The 15641-nt window shown below is 49.4% G+C and overlaps 1 protein-coding gene across 1 annotated transcript in view; it reads left to right on the forward strand.

Moving 5' to 3' along the window:
• The window catches only part of COL5A1 (collagen type V alpha 1 chain), a 240437-nt gene that overhangs the window by 125761 nt on the left and 99035 nt on the right, over positions 1–15641 (forward strand). Inside the window, exons 17-20 of the mRNA XM_058159325.1 lie at positions 5791–5844; positions 8178–8231; positions 10322–10375; positions 13306–13350. Of these exons, the coding sequence (XP_058015308.1) occupies positions 5791–5844; positions 8178–8231; positions 10322–10375; positions 13306–13350 (207 nt within the window). The remainder of the gene's footprint in view (positions 1–5790; positions 5845–8177; positions 8232–10321; positions 10376–13305; positions 13351–15641) is intronic.

Raw genomic sequence — 15641 nt, forward strand, 5'->3', positions numbered from 1 at the left:
CAATCCTGGCACACTCAAATGTTCCGTGTAAATCATTGGTCTTGGCCCAAAGACCCTGGTAGCTCAGCCATGCCAGTCATTGGCAGGCAGAATGCTTGGCAGGAGCCCAAAGGAAACCACTTCCTTTATTCAAATTCTGCTTCTGTTCTGATCAAAGTTCCTTCACAATTCTGAAGGGCTTTGCTTGAAATTCTGCCCGAGGGGCAGTTCGTGAAGATGAACTTAAGTAAATGTCAACAACCTCAGGTAAGTGGATAATGGAATCTCATTTGCTGGGATCAGGGAAGATTCAGGAATCTCTTCATGGAGACGGAAAAAGGAAGTGCAAAAGTGCATGTTTGATGTTAGGAAAATCCCAGCGAGTGTGTCATTTGCCAGCCCCCCTGCCCTCCCTCCTCCCCCCCCCCCCCCGCAGGTGTTGAAGTGTGGAGAAGATGCTGAAGCAAAACAGAGGTTGTGACTGTAGCCGTGAAAGGAAGAAGCATCTGCTACTGGAGGGCAATTCGAGATGAACCACTGAGGAGCAGGGACATCACAGTGCAAACAACAAAGGTGTGAATTGTCAAGGCCTTGAAGTCTGTAGAGATTCTCAAATTCTCTGGTTATGGTTGTCCCAAAGGTCAACTCTTGAAAAAGCAGCTCCTGGACTGTCAAGGCCTTGGTTTTCCCAGCTGCAACATTTGGCTATGAAAGCTGCATCATTAGAAAGGCTGAACGAAAGAAACTGGGATGTCAGATTGCTCACTGGAAGCTAAACTTTGGATGTTTGGAACGCATCGTGCAAAGAGAAGAGCCATGCAGGAGGACTCAGAGCTTGGGAAAATCAAAGACAACTGAAAAAGAGGCTGCAGAAGACAGAGAACTCCGATCTCTGACGACACAAAGCAGGAGCTTCCGAGAACTTCAGTGATGGAAAGACAGTCCTGGAGAACTGATGTCCTTCGGGTCACAAGGACTTACAAGCGACTAAGAACTGAACGAGGAAAAGTCGTCCTCTGAGGGGGAATCTCGCAACAGCTTCAAGAATGATGAAAGCTTCCTGGGACCATCAAGTCCTCCTGCCCTGTATTTTAGTCTGTCTTGAGAAAGAATTCTGTGGACTCTACGGTGTTTTTCACCTCTGTGGCTGCATCACTTTCTCTCCCTGGTTGGTTCTTGTGCAGCAGCAGCAGCAGAAAAGAACACAAAAGAGCCAATTGTTGCTTCAAAAGAGCCTGCAAGAACAAGAGTAGCAGTTTGAAATCAGGTTTATTCAAGTTAACAGGCAGCCTTTGCTTGTTTAATTGAAATATGAAGCCACTTAGCAAATCTTTGATGTCAGCCGAACCCATCTGCCTCTTACCGTAATCTCTTCAGGGAAGGGCTCCATATGCTTTTGAAATATTTTAAGGGAATAGACTCACTTGGCCTTTCCCCCTCCCTGCCCCCCCCCCCGTCTGCAAATGAAGGCAGGGGGATTTTCATCCATTCTCCTGAAATAGCCCTGGTGACTCCTGCAAGATTCAGGATTCCCTAATTGAGGATCCTGCTTTCGAATGAGTTGCCATAAAGGACAAGGAGTCTGGTGGCATCTTAAGGAAGAGCAGATGAAATGCTGCTTCTATGTTTTTGCAGTAATATCATTATACCCAGAGCTGCTGGGGGGAAGGGAGGGTGAATGGGAAGAGGAAGAGGGGAGGGGAGGATGGAGACGCTTCTCTCCATCCATCACAGTGGTGGGATTCAAATAATTCAACAACCGGTTTTCTGCCCTACTGACCGCCTGGGTGGGCGTGGCCATGGTGGGTGTGGCCAGGGGGTGTGACAGGCAGCACCCTTGTGAGAGCCAAAACGGGCCACGGGGAGGGATGCGCTGCCCCCAACCCCCATTTTGGGCCTAGTAGACTTCCCTGCACTTACCCTGGAGCCAAAACAGGGCGCGTGGGGACTTATGGAAGGGGTGGGGAGGGGAGGGGCCGGCTAGCAATTCAGCAACTAGTTCGGCTGAAGTGGTGCGAACCAGTTGAATCCCACTACTGGTCCTTCATTAACTGGGGGAACTAAGAAGAGCATCTAAACCACAAGATCAGAACAATCAGGTCAGTTCCTGGGCAGGGGAAGCTTTTTAGCTGGAAATCATGGAATAGACCCAAGGCCAATTGCTTAAGATCAGGAGAAGTAATTTACACAAATTCATTTTATACACCAACTATACCCATTGCTAGGCTGGGAAGTTGAACATGGGCCCTATGTTCAACTTCTTAAATGAATTTCAGTGTGGGGAAAAGCAAAGTTTTACATTTAAAGGTGTAAGTTTAGAATAGGCGAGACCTGGCTCAAAATTGTAATTGTGAGAGGGACCTTGGAGTCCTAGTGAATAATCACTTGAATATGAGCCAGCAGTGTGCAGCAGGAGCCAAAAAGGCTAATACAATCCTGGGTTGTATAAACCGAGGCACACAATCAAAATCATGTGTAGTATTAGTAGCGCTTTATAAAATCCTAGTAAGGCCACATCTGGAATACTGCAGCCGATTTTGGTCACCACCATACTACAAAGAAGATGTTGAGACTTTGGAAAAAGTTAAAGAAGAGCAACTAAGAGGATCAAAGGCCTGGAGGCAAAAACATATAAAGAACGGTTGCTGGAAATGGGTATTTCTAGTCTAGAGAAAAGAAGAATTAGGGGAGACATGATAGCAGTATTCCAGTATTTGAGAGGCTGCCACAAAGAAGAGAGCGTCAAAGCACCAGAGGACAGGACAAGAAACAATGGATGGAAACTAATCAAGGAGAGAAGCAGTGAGGACAGTTAACTAATGGAATGGCTTGCCACCAGAAATCGTGGGTGCTCCATCAATGGATGTTTTTAAGAAGAGTCTAGATAGTCACTTATCTGAAATAGTATAGGTTCTCCTGCTTGAGCAAGACCTCCAAGACCTCTATGCTGTGCTATGCTATGCTATGCTATTCTATTGCTCATGATCACTCATGCCTTAGTCTCACTCACACACAGACTCACGCAAATGTGGATGATTACAATGCACTCTACATGGGGCTGCCCTTGAAGAAACTGCAACTAGTCCCAATTGGAGTGGTATCTACAGTTTAGCACAGCGCCCCCGAGTGGCGTCAGTGGTGCGTGAGCTGCACCAGCCCTGCTAGTCTGGTAGAAAGGAGACCGACAGTCCTGAAAGAATTCATATCTTCCGATAACTGCAGTGCTCAGAGAAAGCCTCCCCAAAAGATGTTCTTGCTCTTATGGAAAGGAAAGTTGTATGCAGTCCTGGGTGTATCTTTCCAGAAGCATATTCTCCCTGGTCTACTGGAGGTTTACTGTCAGGCCTGCCTCCATTCAAAACCCAAGAAAGAAAACTTCCAATTCCATTGAATTAGAGAATTTTTATTTATTTATTTATTTATTATTTAAATTTTTATACCGCCCTTCTCCCGAAGGACTCAGGGCGGTTTACAGGCAGATAAAATAAACAGTACTATTACAAAATAAATACTATTAAAATACCACTAAAAAACTTATTCAATTTGGCCGCAATTAAAATTTAGCAAATAATAAAACCCATTAAAAACCCATTAAAACCCATTAAAACCCCTTAAAACCCACAATTTAAAACTAATCCAGTCCTGCAGATGAATAAATGTGTTTTAAGCTCGCGACGGAAGGTTCGGAGGTCCGGAAGTTGACGAAGTCCTGGGGGGAGTTCGTTCCAGAGGGTGGGAGCCCCCACAGAGAAGGCCCTTCCCCTGGGTGTCGCCAAACGACACTGTCTCGCTGACGGCACCCTGAGGAGTCCCCCTCTGTGAGAGCGCACGGGTCGGTGAGAGGTATCCGGTAGCAGTAGGCGGTCCCGTAAGTAACCCGGCCCTATGCCATGGAGCGCTTTGAAGATGTTCACCAAAACCTTGAAGCGCACCCGGAAGGCCACAGGCAGCCAGTGCAGTCTGCGCAGGATAGGTGTCACACGGGAGCCACGAGGGGCTCCCTCTATCACCCGCGCAGCTGCATTCTGGACTAACTGAAGCCTCCGGATGCCCTTCAAGGGGAGCCCCATGTAGAGAGCATTGCAGTAATCCAGGCGAGACGTCACGAGGGCGTGAGTGACCGTGCACAGGGCATCCCGGTCTAGAAAGGGGCGCAACTGGCGCACCAGGCGAACCTGGTAAAAAGCTCTCCTGGAGACGGCCGTCAAGTGATCTTCAAAAGACAGCCGAGAAGATGTCTTTTTACTGAGTTTGAAATGATAACAGCGAAAGCAAAGGTGAGATCTGTTTCAAAACGTGCAAAAGTTACAGATTGAAAGTTTCCCCAAATCCCACCCCCCCAGAATCCAGCACCGAGAGTCCAGTCAATGTCCAGTATGATGTTGTGTGAAGCTCATCTTCAGGTGTTTCTGGAATCCTAGGATGGTTGGCCTTGACAGGGTGTAAACAAGCAGTGTAGTAATTCTGGAGAGCAAACCTCCCTTTTAGTTCACATGGGGACCTTACCTCACCAGCTCACTTCCCCAGCCCAAATACCATGCCTCCCCCGTTACTATGGCAACCTGCAGCAAACTCAAACCCCATGCTGGAGATCCACCTGACGCAAGGCACCAAGTAACCTGGGAACTGGATAAGTTACCGCAATGACCGGCAGGAATGGCGTCAAAGAACAGGAGGAAGACAATGGTCAGATAAGAGAAATCTGAGACCTGGACAGAATTGTAATCTCTGACAAGACCCTCCCTGGTTCTCAGGAGGATAAAGGGAGCAAGGGGGGAGGCGCATTCAGATTTGTAAGGTTCTGCTATTGTAACCTTATAATAAAAATAGTATTATCACGTGTTGGAAGAAAATTCCATCCGGTTCAGTTCCAAGCTGGGAGAAAGAGGCTGGAAACAACATGGAGGCAGATTTCAAACAAAATTTATTGATGAAGCAGAACCACACACAAAGACAGTGCGCAGTTCTGGGACAGCTGAACAACAACTGAGTAAGAGGAAGGAGTCTTAATATGGTTCTACGTTTTTGAAGTTGTGGGATTTGTGCAATATGGGCTTTGTGTTTCTAAAAGGGGGCTGGGCAATTCCTATGGTGGCTAATGGCTTTTGTCCTGTGTTGGATCTTGGGTGAGGGGCTGCTTGTTCTAATCCTACCATCCTGGTTTTCTTAGCTGTCAAACTTTACTGTAGGGGTTTTTGAAATACCATGTCTTGAATGGATTTCTGCCTGCAGTATTTGCTTTGCTTATGAATGGAGCCATCTAGATACTTGGCTTCCTCTTTCAATAAGCTCTTTATCTCCTTAAGTGCTGGCATCTGCTGTGGGCTATTAAGAAAGACTGGGGGCTGCTTTCTGCCTCTAAAAACACGTTTCTCCATTTCTCCATTAGGGAAATATAATATTCTGCCTTTTTTTTTATATTTCCCAAAACATTTCATTCTTCTGGAGAAGGGGGGGGGGCTCCCCACATACGCATGACTTTGGTTCCCCAGTCTGATCCGCCTACTACTGAACCTTTGCAGAATTTCCTGGGCCAGTACCTGATTAAACTACAATTCTGGGGCCAGCAGGGAGGGTGTGCAACTGTGGCTTGGGGCAGGTCAGCTCTTGCAAGCACCAGATCGAAGCCAAGGTCCATCCTATTTTGGAGCCAGTCAGATGCCTTGTGAAGAATGCATTGGGGGAAGGAAGGGAGGGGTAGATGGTGGAGTGGATGGATTGTCCGATGGCTTGGCCTCAATTCCAGGGGAAATTTTGTTGCTCTTTGATCTAGTTTGGCTGCTTAACTTCCTGTTTCTGCTCTGATTTTAGGGACGGGCTGGCAGCGATGGTGCTCGGGGGATGCCAGGCCAAACGGGACCGAAGGTAATGGAGCCAAACCATTCCGTCTCTTGCCCCTGCCATTCTTTCACCATCCCAGATGTTCTTTCCCAGGACATCGGCAGTATTGGGGGGGGGGAGGCGGGAGAATTCCACGCTGAGTGGCAAAACAATTAGCCAGTTACACAACCGCCTTCCTCACTCGGCTTTCCTCAAAAGAGACAAGCAGTAATGCTGAATCTGAATGCAGGGACATTTGCCTGGAAGTTGTATATTAGCAGGTTTAAGTGGCTGATTATGTAGGTACTTAACGTGGAAAGAGATGTGGGGAGGGAATTGTTAAAGAGAAGGAGGACTGCAAATCATTTGCTTCTTCTGCGAGTCTCTTGGTCTCTGAAGCCTGAGCTGCTTGGGAGGAGGGAGAGAGCTGGCAGGAGCATAATTTATGGCCGGAGAGGTGAGAACTAATTCCAAGAGGCGAGGTTGTGCAAGGATGACTCGGGAGAATTCCCCATCCATCAGCTTTCCCCTCATAGATCCTACAAGGACAGCTTAAAGTGCTTTCGGAAAGGTCCAGGCCATCCGTTTGTTGGAAGAAATATCCATCTGGTTCAGTTCCAAGCTGGGGGAAAAGGCACTGGAGACGAAAGGGAGGCTGGAGGCTGATTGGAAAGATGGTTTAATGATGAAGCAGAACCATCAAGCACATGGATCTGCTGCAGCTGACCACATGGGGGGAGGGTGGTTATAGCTTCTCTTGGGCTTTGTACTTGAGCTTCCTGTTCCGGTGCAAGAATATGTATTCTGTTGCCTGTTGTCAGACTCCCCTGGTGTCATGTAGGGGTTATGTAGGGGTCATAGCTGGCTCTATAGGTTGTCTGAGCTAGAGTTGGTTGAAGTTTGGTCTGCTCCGAGAGGATGCAGTGAAGGAGCTTGTGTTCTGAAAGGGTGTCTAACTTTCTACACATTCTTCCAAGCCTCCCCCTTCTTGTGGGCAGCACCAGGGGACTTTGTGCAATTGCACATGGAGAGAAGACGCGTGTCAGAGAGGCAGGCAATACTCGGTCAGAGTAGAGGGAGCAGCACTCAGAAGCAAAGGCTGGGATTGGGAGAAACGTAGGTGGAGATTCTGCTTGCAGGAATAAAGAATAACAGCCCCAAAGATAAAGTTTTAAAATAGAGGTTGGCAAAGCATCTGTTAGTTATGTACAGAAGACCTGTGTTTTAGGAGAGACGAGCAATGAGAGGCAAATTTTAAAATAAAGAACTGCATGAAAAACCAAACCAAACTGAATCCCTTCCTCCTTCACCTTCAGGGAGCTTCTGGCCTCTCTTTCGCTGCTAAGGCAAGACAGTGGGGAGGACCGGGGGGGGGGGAGCAGAAGTGTGAGGCTGCCTGGTGCTTTGGCCCCATCTGGGGTGGGAAGCCAGTCCCACCTAGCAGGAAGAGTCCGGGAGGCCAGCAAGTCCCGGGGGCCCAAAATCAGAAGCCGCCTGCAACTGGAGATCTCGGGCTCTCCCGAGACCTCCAAGGCCTTCCAATAATTGCCATTTTTAATGTGATTCTTTGGGAAGTCATCCTATTTAAATTTCACTGCAATTAAACAAAACCTAATTGAGCTTTTGCCCAACTCTTTGTTCTGGCTCACCTCCAGAGATGCCTCTCTGATGCCAAATGTTTTTTTTATCCTGTTCTGAGTCAAGAGTGTGAATGCCTGAAACGGGGGACTGAGCACAAAATGGACTCTGGAGGGCGAACAGAGACCTGTTATTGCAAGTGAATGGAGGGGGTGTCCCAAGTCTCTCCGAGGGCCCCCATCTTCCACCCCACTTTAGCCAACGCCCTTCCCTCCCCTCCCCTCCCTTCCCTTTCCCTCCCCTTTGCCTTTGCCTTTGCCTTCCCTTTCCCTCTTCCCTCTTCCGTGTCTGCTCTCTTTGCTCTTCCCTCCATGCACCTGGGTGCTCCTCCGTGCTTGGCCCTCTGAAAGAGAAGGTGGGAGTCATCCAGGGCCTTGCAGGGTCAGCTGAGCCAGAGGGAGGACTGGGGCAGAGCAGAGACCAGAGCCCCCACCAGGCCAGGGCAGTTGAGGGCTGAGCAGCCACGGGAGCCCCTAAAAGATAGGAAGCTGCCAGCATTTGCCTGGATGGACATGGACGCCCGTTGGGCCAGATTCCCAGGCTCCCTTCTGCCAAGCAGAGCCAAAAGCGGACCAGGGGCTCCTCCACCCATCAGACACTCCTCTGGCCAACTTCTCAAATCCTGCTTGGAGGTGGGACTCCCTGGGGGCTCTTTTCATGGGGAACTCCGGCGAGCTTGGTCAGGATCCGCCACCTCCTTCTGGCTCTGGAAGCCACTCTCCCTCTGAATTTTCTTGCAGGGCGACCGAGGTTTCGATGGCCTGGCTGGGATCCCTGGAGAGAAGGGGAACAGGGTAAGTCCCGCTTACGTTTCTGCCTTGCTCTGGTTTCGAAGGTTGCTAAGGAGAAGGTGGCCTCTGTTGGCTTTTGTTTTTTGCTGCCATTTTGACCGACCAATTTCTCAGATTTCTGGAGAGGATGAGAATCTTCTGATGGTCTTTCCCTGTTATCTAGGAGGATCTGGGGGCTTTGAGCGGCAGGATCTGTTATTTGTGACTCGGCCAAGGACTTCTCCGTGCCTCAGTTATGGCTGAGGAGAGCCATGCATGACGTTTTTCGGCAAGGGAAGAGAGGCAGGGGAGGAGAATTTAAGGCCAGGACTGTCCCAAAGGTGCTTTTTTTCAGGAGGCAACTGGATTTTCTTGTTTTTTCTTTTGAAGACGTTTCACTTCTCATCCAAGAAGCTTCTTCTGCTCTGACTGGATACTGGGGAACGGAAGGACTGATATTCCTTGCAGACAGAGCTGAAGAAACTTCTTGGATGAGAAGTGAAACGTCTTCAAAAGAAAAAACAAGAAAGTCCAGGTGCCTCCTGAAAAAAAAAAACCTTTGGGAAAACCAGGACCTGGAGGACTGAGAATCCCTACAGACTTAATGCCAGGACTGGTTTTTTTTTTTAATCAAATGCCACATTTTTCTTAACTTTCAGCCATTGCCCCAGAATTTTACGTGTGCTGTAAAAAAAACACCATGGGTTTTAAAAAAAAACCATTGAAGACGGACGTTAGCGATGAAACGAATGTCTGGGACCAAGCCTGAAATCCCCAGTGCAGCTGTGCGTTGCAGTGGAAGATTTTAATGATGGGCTTGTTTAGGAATTGAGGAAGCATCTGAGATTTTTCCCCCAACGCTGCTTGGAAACTTTAACAGTGACACATCCAGGCCAACCTGAGGGAGGATGTCAGGGAGAAAACTGAAAGTGATTTGCGGATAACGGTCTTACAAAGAATTCCTGGTGCTTTGAAGCATCCCGGGACCAGCAGGCACAAAACACTCCCAGGAGGCAGCTGGGTCTGTGGGCTTTGACCATTCTTCTTTTTGAGACCTCCTGTGGCCAATAGCTTGGGCAGCTCTTTACTGCTCCCCAATAAAAAATGGCCCACTGGGGTGCCACATTAATCCCCTTTCCTTCCTGCTGGTACCTCGGAGATCTTTACCTTGACATTTGATCACCTTTCCCTCTGAATCCCTGTTTTCCTCATTCCTAACAGCATGGCTATTTTTATTTTACTTCAAATTTGACTCTGTCTGCTAACTGCGTGTGCAGAGGAAGTGGCTGGTGTCTTGCAGGAGGTTTGACTTCCATGCCAAAAGTTCTAGGAGGAGCACAGGTGGCTGGAAGGGACAATCCAGCCCCCTGCTCAAGCAGGAGATCCTGCTGGATCGTGATACAATTTCAGACAAGTGGCTGTCTGGTCTCTTCTTAAAAACCTCCAATGATGAAGCACCCACAACTTCTTGAGGCAAGCTGTTCCACTGGTTAATTGTCCTCACTGTTTAGGAAGTTTCTCCTCAATTCCAGGTTGCTTCTCTCTTGGATTAGTTTCCATCATTGTTTCTTATCCTGCCTTCTGATGCTTTGGAGAATAATTTGACCCCCACTTCCTTGTGGCGTCCTCTCAAATACTGGAATCCTGCTATCCTGTCCCCTTTTCTCTAGACTAAGCAAACCCAAATCCTGCAGCCATTCTTCTTATGTTTTAGCCTCCAGGCCTTTAATCCTCTTAGTTGCTCTTCTTTGCACTTTTTCCAAAGTCTCAGCATCTTTTTTTGTAATGTGGTGACCAAAACTGGATGCTGCTATTCTCAGTGTGGCCTTACTAAGGATTAATAAAGTGGTAGTAATATTTGCCTGGCCCTTCACCCGTACACCCAGTGGGACCTTTAGAAGGGTGCACAGTCCACAAGGACTTCCAAGAAGATCTAGAGGAACAGGTGAGAGACCTTCCTCGTCCACACAGAGCCTCCTGGTCTCCAATGGCATTCAGTGCATAGCTATGGATGACTCTGGCAGGCAGTTATCTCAGCCTTTGGCTCTTGAGATTTTTTTGGGGGGGAGGGGGCATCAAAACATGACTAATGCTAGCCTTTTTTTCCCCTTCAGGGTGATCCTGGCCCTTCAGGTCCTCCAGGAGCCCCAGGTGAAGATGGTGACAGGGTGAGTTCTGTCAAGTGACCTTGTGAACCTTAACTAATCACTCACTGAGCTTACACTGTAAATCGATCACTTTCCTCCAGGCACATGGACACCAAGTCATGCCTCCAGAGGCGAAACAAAGACCTTCAGAGTGATAGGATATAGGAGCCCACCCTATATATGGGATGTATAAATATAGGTAGGCTTATAGACAAAGGATTCTTGTAAATCCTTCAGCTGGTGACTCGATGCATCCCTGATTGTCTTCCCTGGGTCAAATGTAGTCACCCAACTTTCATCTTTTGTTTAAGCAATTCACCTAGATGAGACCATGATTACCGTGGTTTTGTTCCAGCCTTTGGAGTCCTCGTCTTCAGGACAGGACAGGACAGGACAGGACAGGACATCAGAGTTGGAATGAATGAATGAATGAATGAATGAATATTTTAATTTGTATACCGCCCTTCTCCCGAAGGACTCAGGGCGGTGAACAGGCAGATAAAATACAGATATACACAATAGTTAAAACATCCCTTAAAAAACTGATTTAAATTTGCCCAAATATTAAAATAACATACACCCCCATAAAATTACAAAACTTTAAAAACCCATCAAATTCAATTAAAATTTAAAGGTAAAAATCAAGCTAGTCCAGCCATACGAAATAAATAAGTTTTAAGTTCGCGGCGAAAGGTCCTAAGGTCAGGTAGTTGTCGAAGTCCGAGGGGAAGTTCGTTCCACAGGGTCGGAGCCCCCACAGAGAAGGCCCTCCCCCTGGGGGCCGCCAGTCGACACTGTTTGGCTGATGGCACCCTAAGGAGTCCCTCTCTGTGGGAACGCACCAGACGATGGGAGATAGAGGCCGGCAGTAGACGGTCCCGTAGATAGCCCGGTCCTAAGCCATGGAGCGCTTTAAAGGTGGTAACCAATACCTTGAAGCGCACCTGGAAAACAACAGGTAGCCAGTGCAGTCTGCGCAGGATAGGTGTTATGTGGGAGCTCCGAACCGCTCCCTCAATAACCCGCGCAGCTGCGTTCTGAACTAGCTGAAGTCTCCGGGTGCTCTTCAAGGGGAGCCCCATGTAGAGAGCATTGCAGTAGTCCAGGCGAGAGGTAACGAGAGCATGAGTGACTGTGCATAAGGCATCCCGGTCCAGGAAGGGACGCAACTGGCGGATCAGGCGAACCTGATAAAAAGCACTCCTGGAGAAGGTCGGCAAATGATCTTCAAAGGACAACCGACCATCCAGGAGCACGCCCAAGTTGCGTACCTTCTCCATCGGGGCCAATGACTCACCCCTGACAGACAGCCGCATCTGCAGCTGACTGTACCGAGGTGCCGGCATCCACAGCCACTCCGTCTTGGAGGGATTAAGGTTGAGCCTGTTCCTCCCCATCCAGACCCGTACGGCTTCCAAACACCGGGACAGCACTTCGACAGCTTCACTGGGGTGGCCCGGGGTGGAAAAGTACAGCTGAGTGTCATCAGCGTACAGTTGGTATCTCACCCCAAAGCCACTGATCTCACCCAGCGGCTTCATATAGATGTTGAACAGGAGGGGTGAGAGAATCGACCCCTGCGGCACCCCACACATGAGGCACCTTGGAGTCGATCTCTGCCCCCCTGTCAACACCGTCTGCGACCGGTCAGAGAGATAGGAGGAGAACCACCGATAAACAGTGCCTCCCACTCCCAACCCCTCCAACCGGCGCAGCAGGATACCATGGTCGATGGTATCAAAAGCCGCTGAGAGGTCTAATAGGACCAGGGCAGAGGAGTGACCCTTATCCCTGGCCCTCCAGAGATCATCCACCAGTGCGACCAAAGCTGTCTCCGTACTGTATCCGGGCTGGAAGCCGGACTGGAACGGGTCTAGATAGACGGTTTCATCCAGGTACTGGGGTAGCTGACATGCCACCACACTCTCTACAACCTTCGCCGTGAAGCGAAGATTGGAGACTGGCCGGTAATTCCCTAAAACAGCTGGGTCCAGGGAAGGCTTCTTGAGGAGGGGTCTCACCACCGCCTCTTTCAAGGCCGCGGGAAAGACCCCCTCCCGCAAGGAAGCATTTGTAATCCCCTGGAGCCAGCCTCGTGTCACCTCCTGAGTAGCCAGTACTAACCAGGAGGGGCACGGATCCAGTAAACATGTGGTGGCGTTCAGCCTACCCAGCAACCTGTCCATGTCCTCGGGAGTCACAGGATCAAAGTCATCCCAAACCACCTCAACAAGACGGGTCTCGGAACCCTCGCCTGGATCTACCCAATTTTGATCCAATCCGTCCCGAAGCTGAACGATTTTGTCGTATAGATAACCGTTAAACTCCTCGGCACGCCCTTGTAGGGGGTCCTCCCGCCCCTCCTGTTGAAGGAGAGAGCGGGTCACCCGAAACAGGGCGGCCGGCGGTTATCTGCCGACGCAATGAGGGAGGAAACATAGGAACGCTTCGCATCCCTCAGTGCCACTAGGTAGGTCCTGCTATAGGACCTAACTAGTGTCCAGTCAGCCTCAGAACGGTTGGATCTCCAAGCGCTTTCTAGGCGTCTTCTCCGGTGTTTCATCTCTCTCAGCTCCTCTGAGAACCAAGGAAGGGACCTTGGAGGTCTTCTAGTCCAATTCCCTGCTCAAGCAGGAGACCCTATACCATCTCAAACAAGTGGCTCTCCAGTCTCTTCTTAAAAACCTCCAGTGATGGAGCCCCCACGATTCCTGGAGGCAACTTCTGTTCCACTGGTTAATTGTCCTCACTGTCAGGTAATGTCTCCATAGTTCTAGGTTGCTTCTTTTCTTGATTAGTTTCCATCCATTGTTTCTTGTCTCGCCTTCTAGTGGATGAAGCTGCCTTGTTTTCCCTCCCCAAGTGGTTTGTCACATCCTATTATTGTTTAACAAGAGGGGCCTGATTGGGGTCTGGCTCTTACTCCCCTTTTTCTTTCTCCTGCCAAACAGGGTGACGATGGAGAAGTTGGGCCCAGAGGTCTACCTGGTGAACCGGTAAGTTTCTGAAAAACAGAGGCAACTCCTTTCCTTTGAACAATGGGGAGGCATTTAAGGCACATGTCCAGGAGTGGTGCGGTGGCCTAGAGGTGGAGCTCTCGCCACACAATTAGGAGGCTGTGAGTTCGATCCTAAGTAGAGGCAGATATTTCTTTCTCTGGGCACTCTGGGAATATATCTGCTGAACAAAACTCTGCATTGGCGACAGGAAGGGCATCCGGCTATTAAAACACTCTGCTACCTCCATTCGGTTGCCCAGACTCCACCGTGCAAGGGATTATGGAGTCGTTAAATGATGATGATGATGAAGATTTAAGGCACACGTCCAAGAACAGAATGTATGAATCGATGGGGACCAGGGGAGGGTGCTTGGGAATCAGCTGAGATGGCCAGAGGTCCCTCGTGGGGCTCCAGAGGTAATGTGTAGAAACAGCCCAGGCGATGCCATTGGTCAGCTGCTCTTGCCACAGACTCTCCTGAGATCCTTTGCTGAAGGCAACTGTAGGGCTTTTGTCTCTTGTAGCCTTAAACACGGCCAGAATGGATGTTCTCCCCATTCCAGAATTTAAAATGTGCATTTTGAGGTTCCGATTCAAATTCAGGGAAAGCTGAAGATGGTTATGCAGGCAGAGCTGGGACAACCTGGGCGGGTGGAGAGTTGTGCTCTACAGACCCAGATGCCTTCACTTGGAAGACCGTCTCCCAGAGGGGGCCTGGATGCTGGGGGTCCCAGCATTGGGAAGATTGCAGAGCAGAGCCCGCCGGGAACCTCAGGGCAGCAGACAGAGGCCGAAGGAAACGATCCCTGCGAAGATCCGTGGCCGGGAGGATCCCACAGAGGCCACTTGGTCAGGTTGGATCCACGTTCATTTGCTGGGCTGGGGGCAAATCCTCCCTCCCAGAGCCAAGCGTCCGACGATTATAGGGTAATTGAGCCACAAAGGCAAGAGAGGAATTGGGAAACGCGCTTCCCTGCGTAATTCCTGGCAATGCGGCTTCTGTAGTGCTTGGAGAAGTTTAAAAGAGGGGTGGAATGTAAAATTTGTTACTACCGGTTCTGTGGTAGTAGTGCTTGGTGGCGGGTAATGTGATTGGGTGGGTGTGGCCAATTTTATTTTTAACTTTTAAAAGCATTTTTTCTACAACCTCTTTGGCCGAAGAGGTTGTAAGAAAATGCTTTTAAAAGCCTCTGACGATCCCAGCTGAGCCGCACGATCATCAGAGGCTTTTTTTTTACTTTTAAAAGCATTTTTTCGGCCAAAGAAACAATGCTTTTAAAAGTAAAAAACAAACAAAAAACCTCTGATGATTGCGCGGCTCAACTGGGCATGGGGAGGGAGACAGGAATTTTTGCTACTGGTTCTCTGAACCACCCGCTGCCATTGCTAACGGATCAAGTGATCCGACTTGAACTGGGAGCATTTTACCCCTGGTTTAAAGCCCTTCCCTTAGGCCAGCTATGCCAAGCAGGCTCCTCCTGTCCTCTTGGCCATGGTCCATGGAGGGACCTTGTGACCAAAACACCTGGCGAAGGAGGAAGGGAGCCCAGTCACTACAGCACAGCTGCCCAGGTGCTGCTGAGGAGAGGAGCAGAGCTAAGAAAAAGAAGGATTGAACCTGTCAGTAGACTCTCAGCCCAGGCCCTCCCAAGGGCATCACTCAGACCCCCTGGCTGGGGGGTTTCAGAGGTTCCTTACAGATGGAGCTACAACCCCCTCTTTCTTGCCCATACGGAGGCAGATTTAACAGATTAGCAGAGTTGGCAGGGACCTCGTAGGTCATCTAATCCAACCCCCGCCCGAGCAGGAGACCCCACACCATTTCTGACAGATGGCAGCCCAGTCTCTTCTTGAAAGCCTCCAGTGATGAAGCTCCCAACAACTTCTGAAGGTTGATTGCTCTCCCTGTCAGAAAATTTCTCCTTATTTTCATCATAACTCTTAAGAGAACTTGACAATGTGGAAATAAGGGCTACTGTTCATAACCACAGGCCTCTCCGTCCAGCAGCTTTTGTCAGGGATTTGCAGAGAACAGCACTGACTTGTCTTGTTCAAATCCCTCCAGCCTTCCGGTTTTTCCAAGCTGCTTCTCCACAATGAAATCAAGGCTGTTGATTGCTCTGAAGCAGCCAGGTGCAACTGGAATGGCTTTGGCTTTTAGAGGAGGCATCTCTTGCTGACAGATGTCCAGAGAAAGTAGGGCCAGAGGTGGGGGGGGGTGAGTGGGGGGGCAGGAGGAGTGCAGGAGTCTCAGCCTGGCTGCAGCCAGATTTGCTCCCTGCCCTTTCG

Source organism: Ahaetulla prasina, chromosome 16, assembly GCF_028640845.1.
Source record: "Ahaetulla prasina isolate Xishuangbanna chromosome 16, ASM2864084v1, whole genome shotgun sequence".
NCBI lineage: Eukaryota > Metazoa > Chordata > Lepidosauria > Squamata > Colubridae > Ahaetulla > Ahaetulla prasina.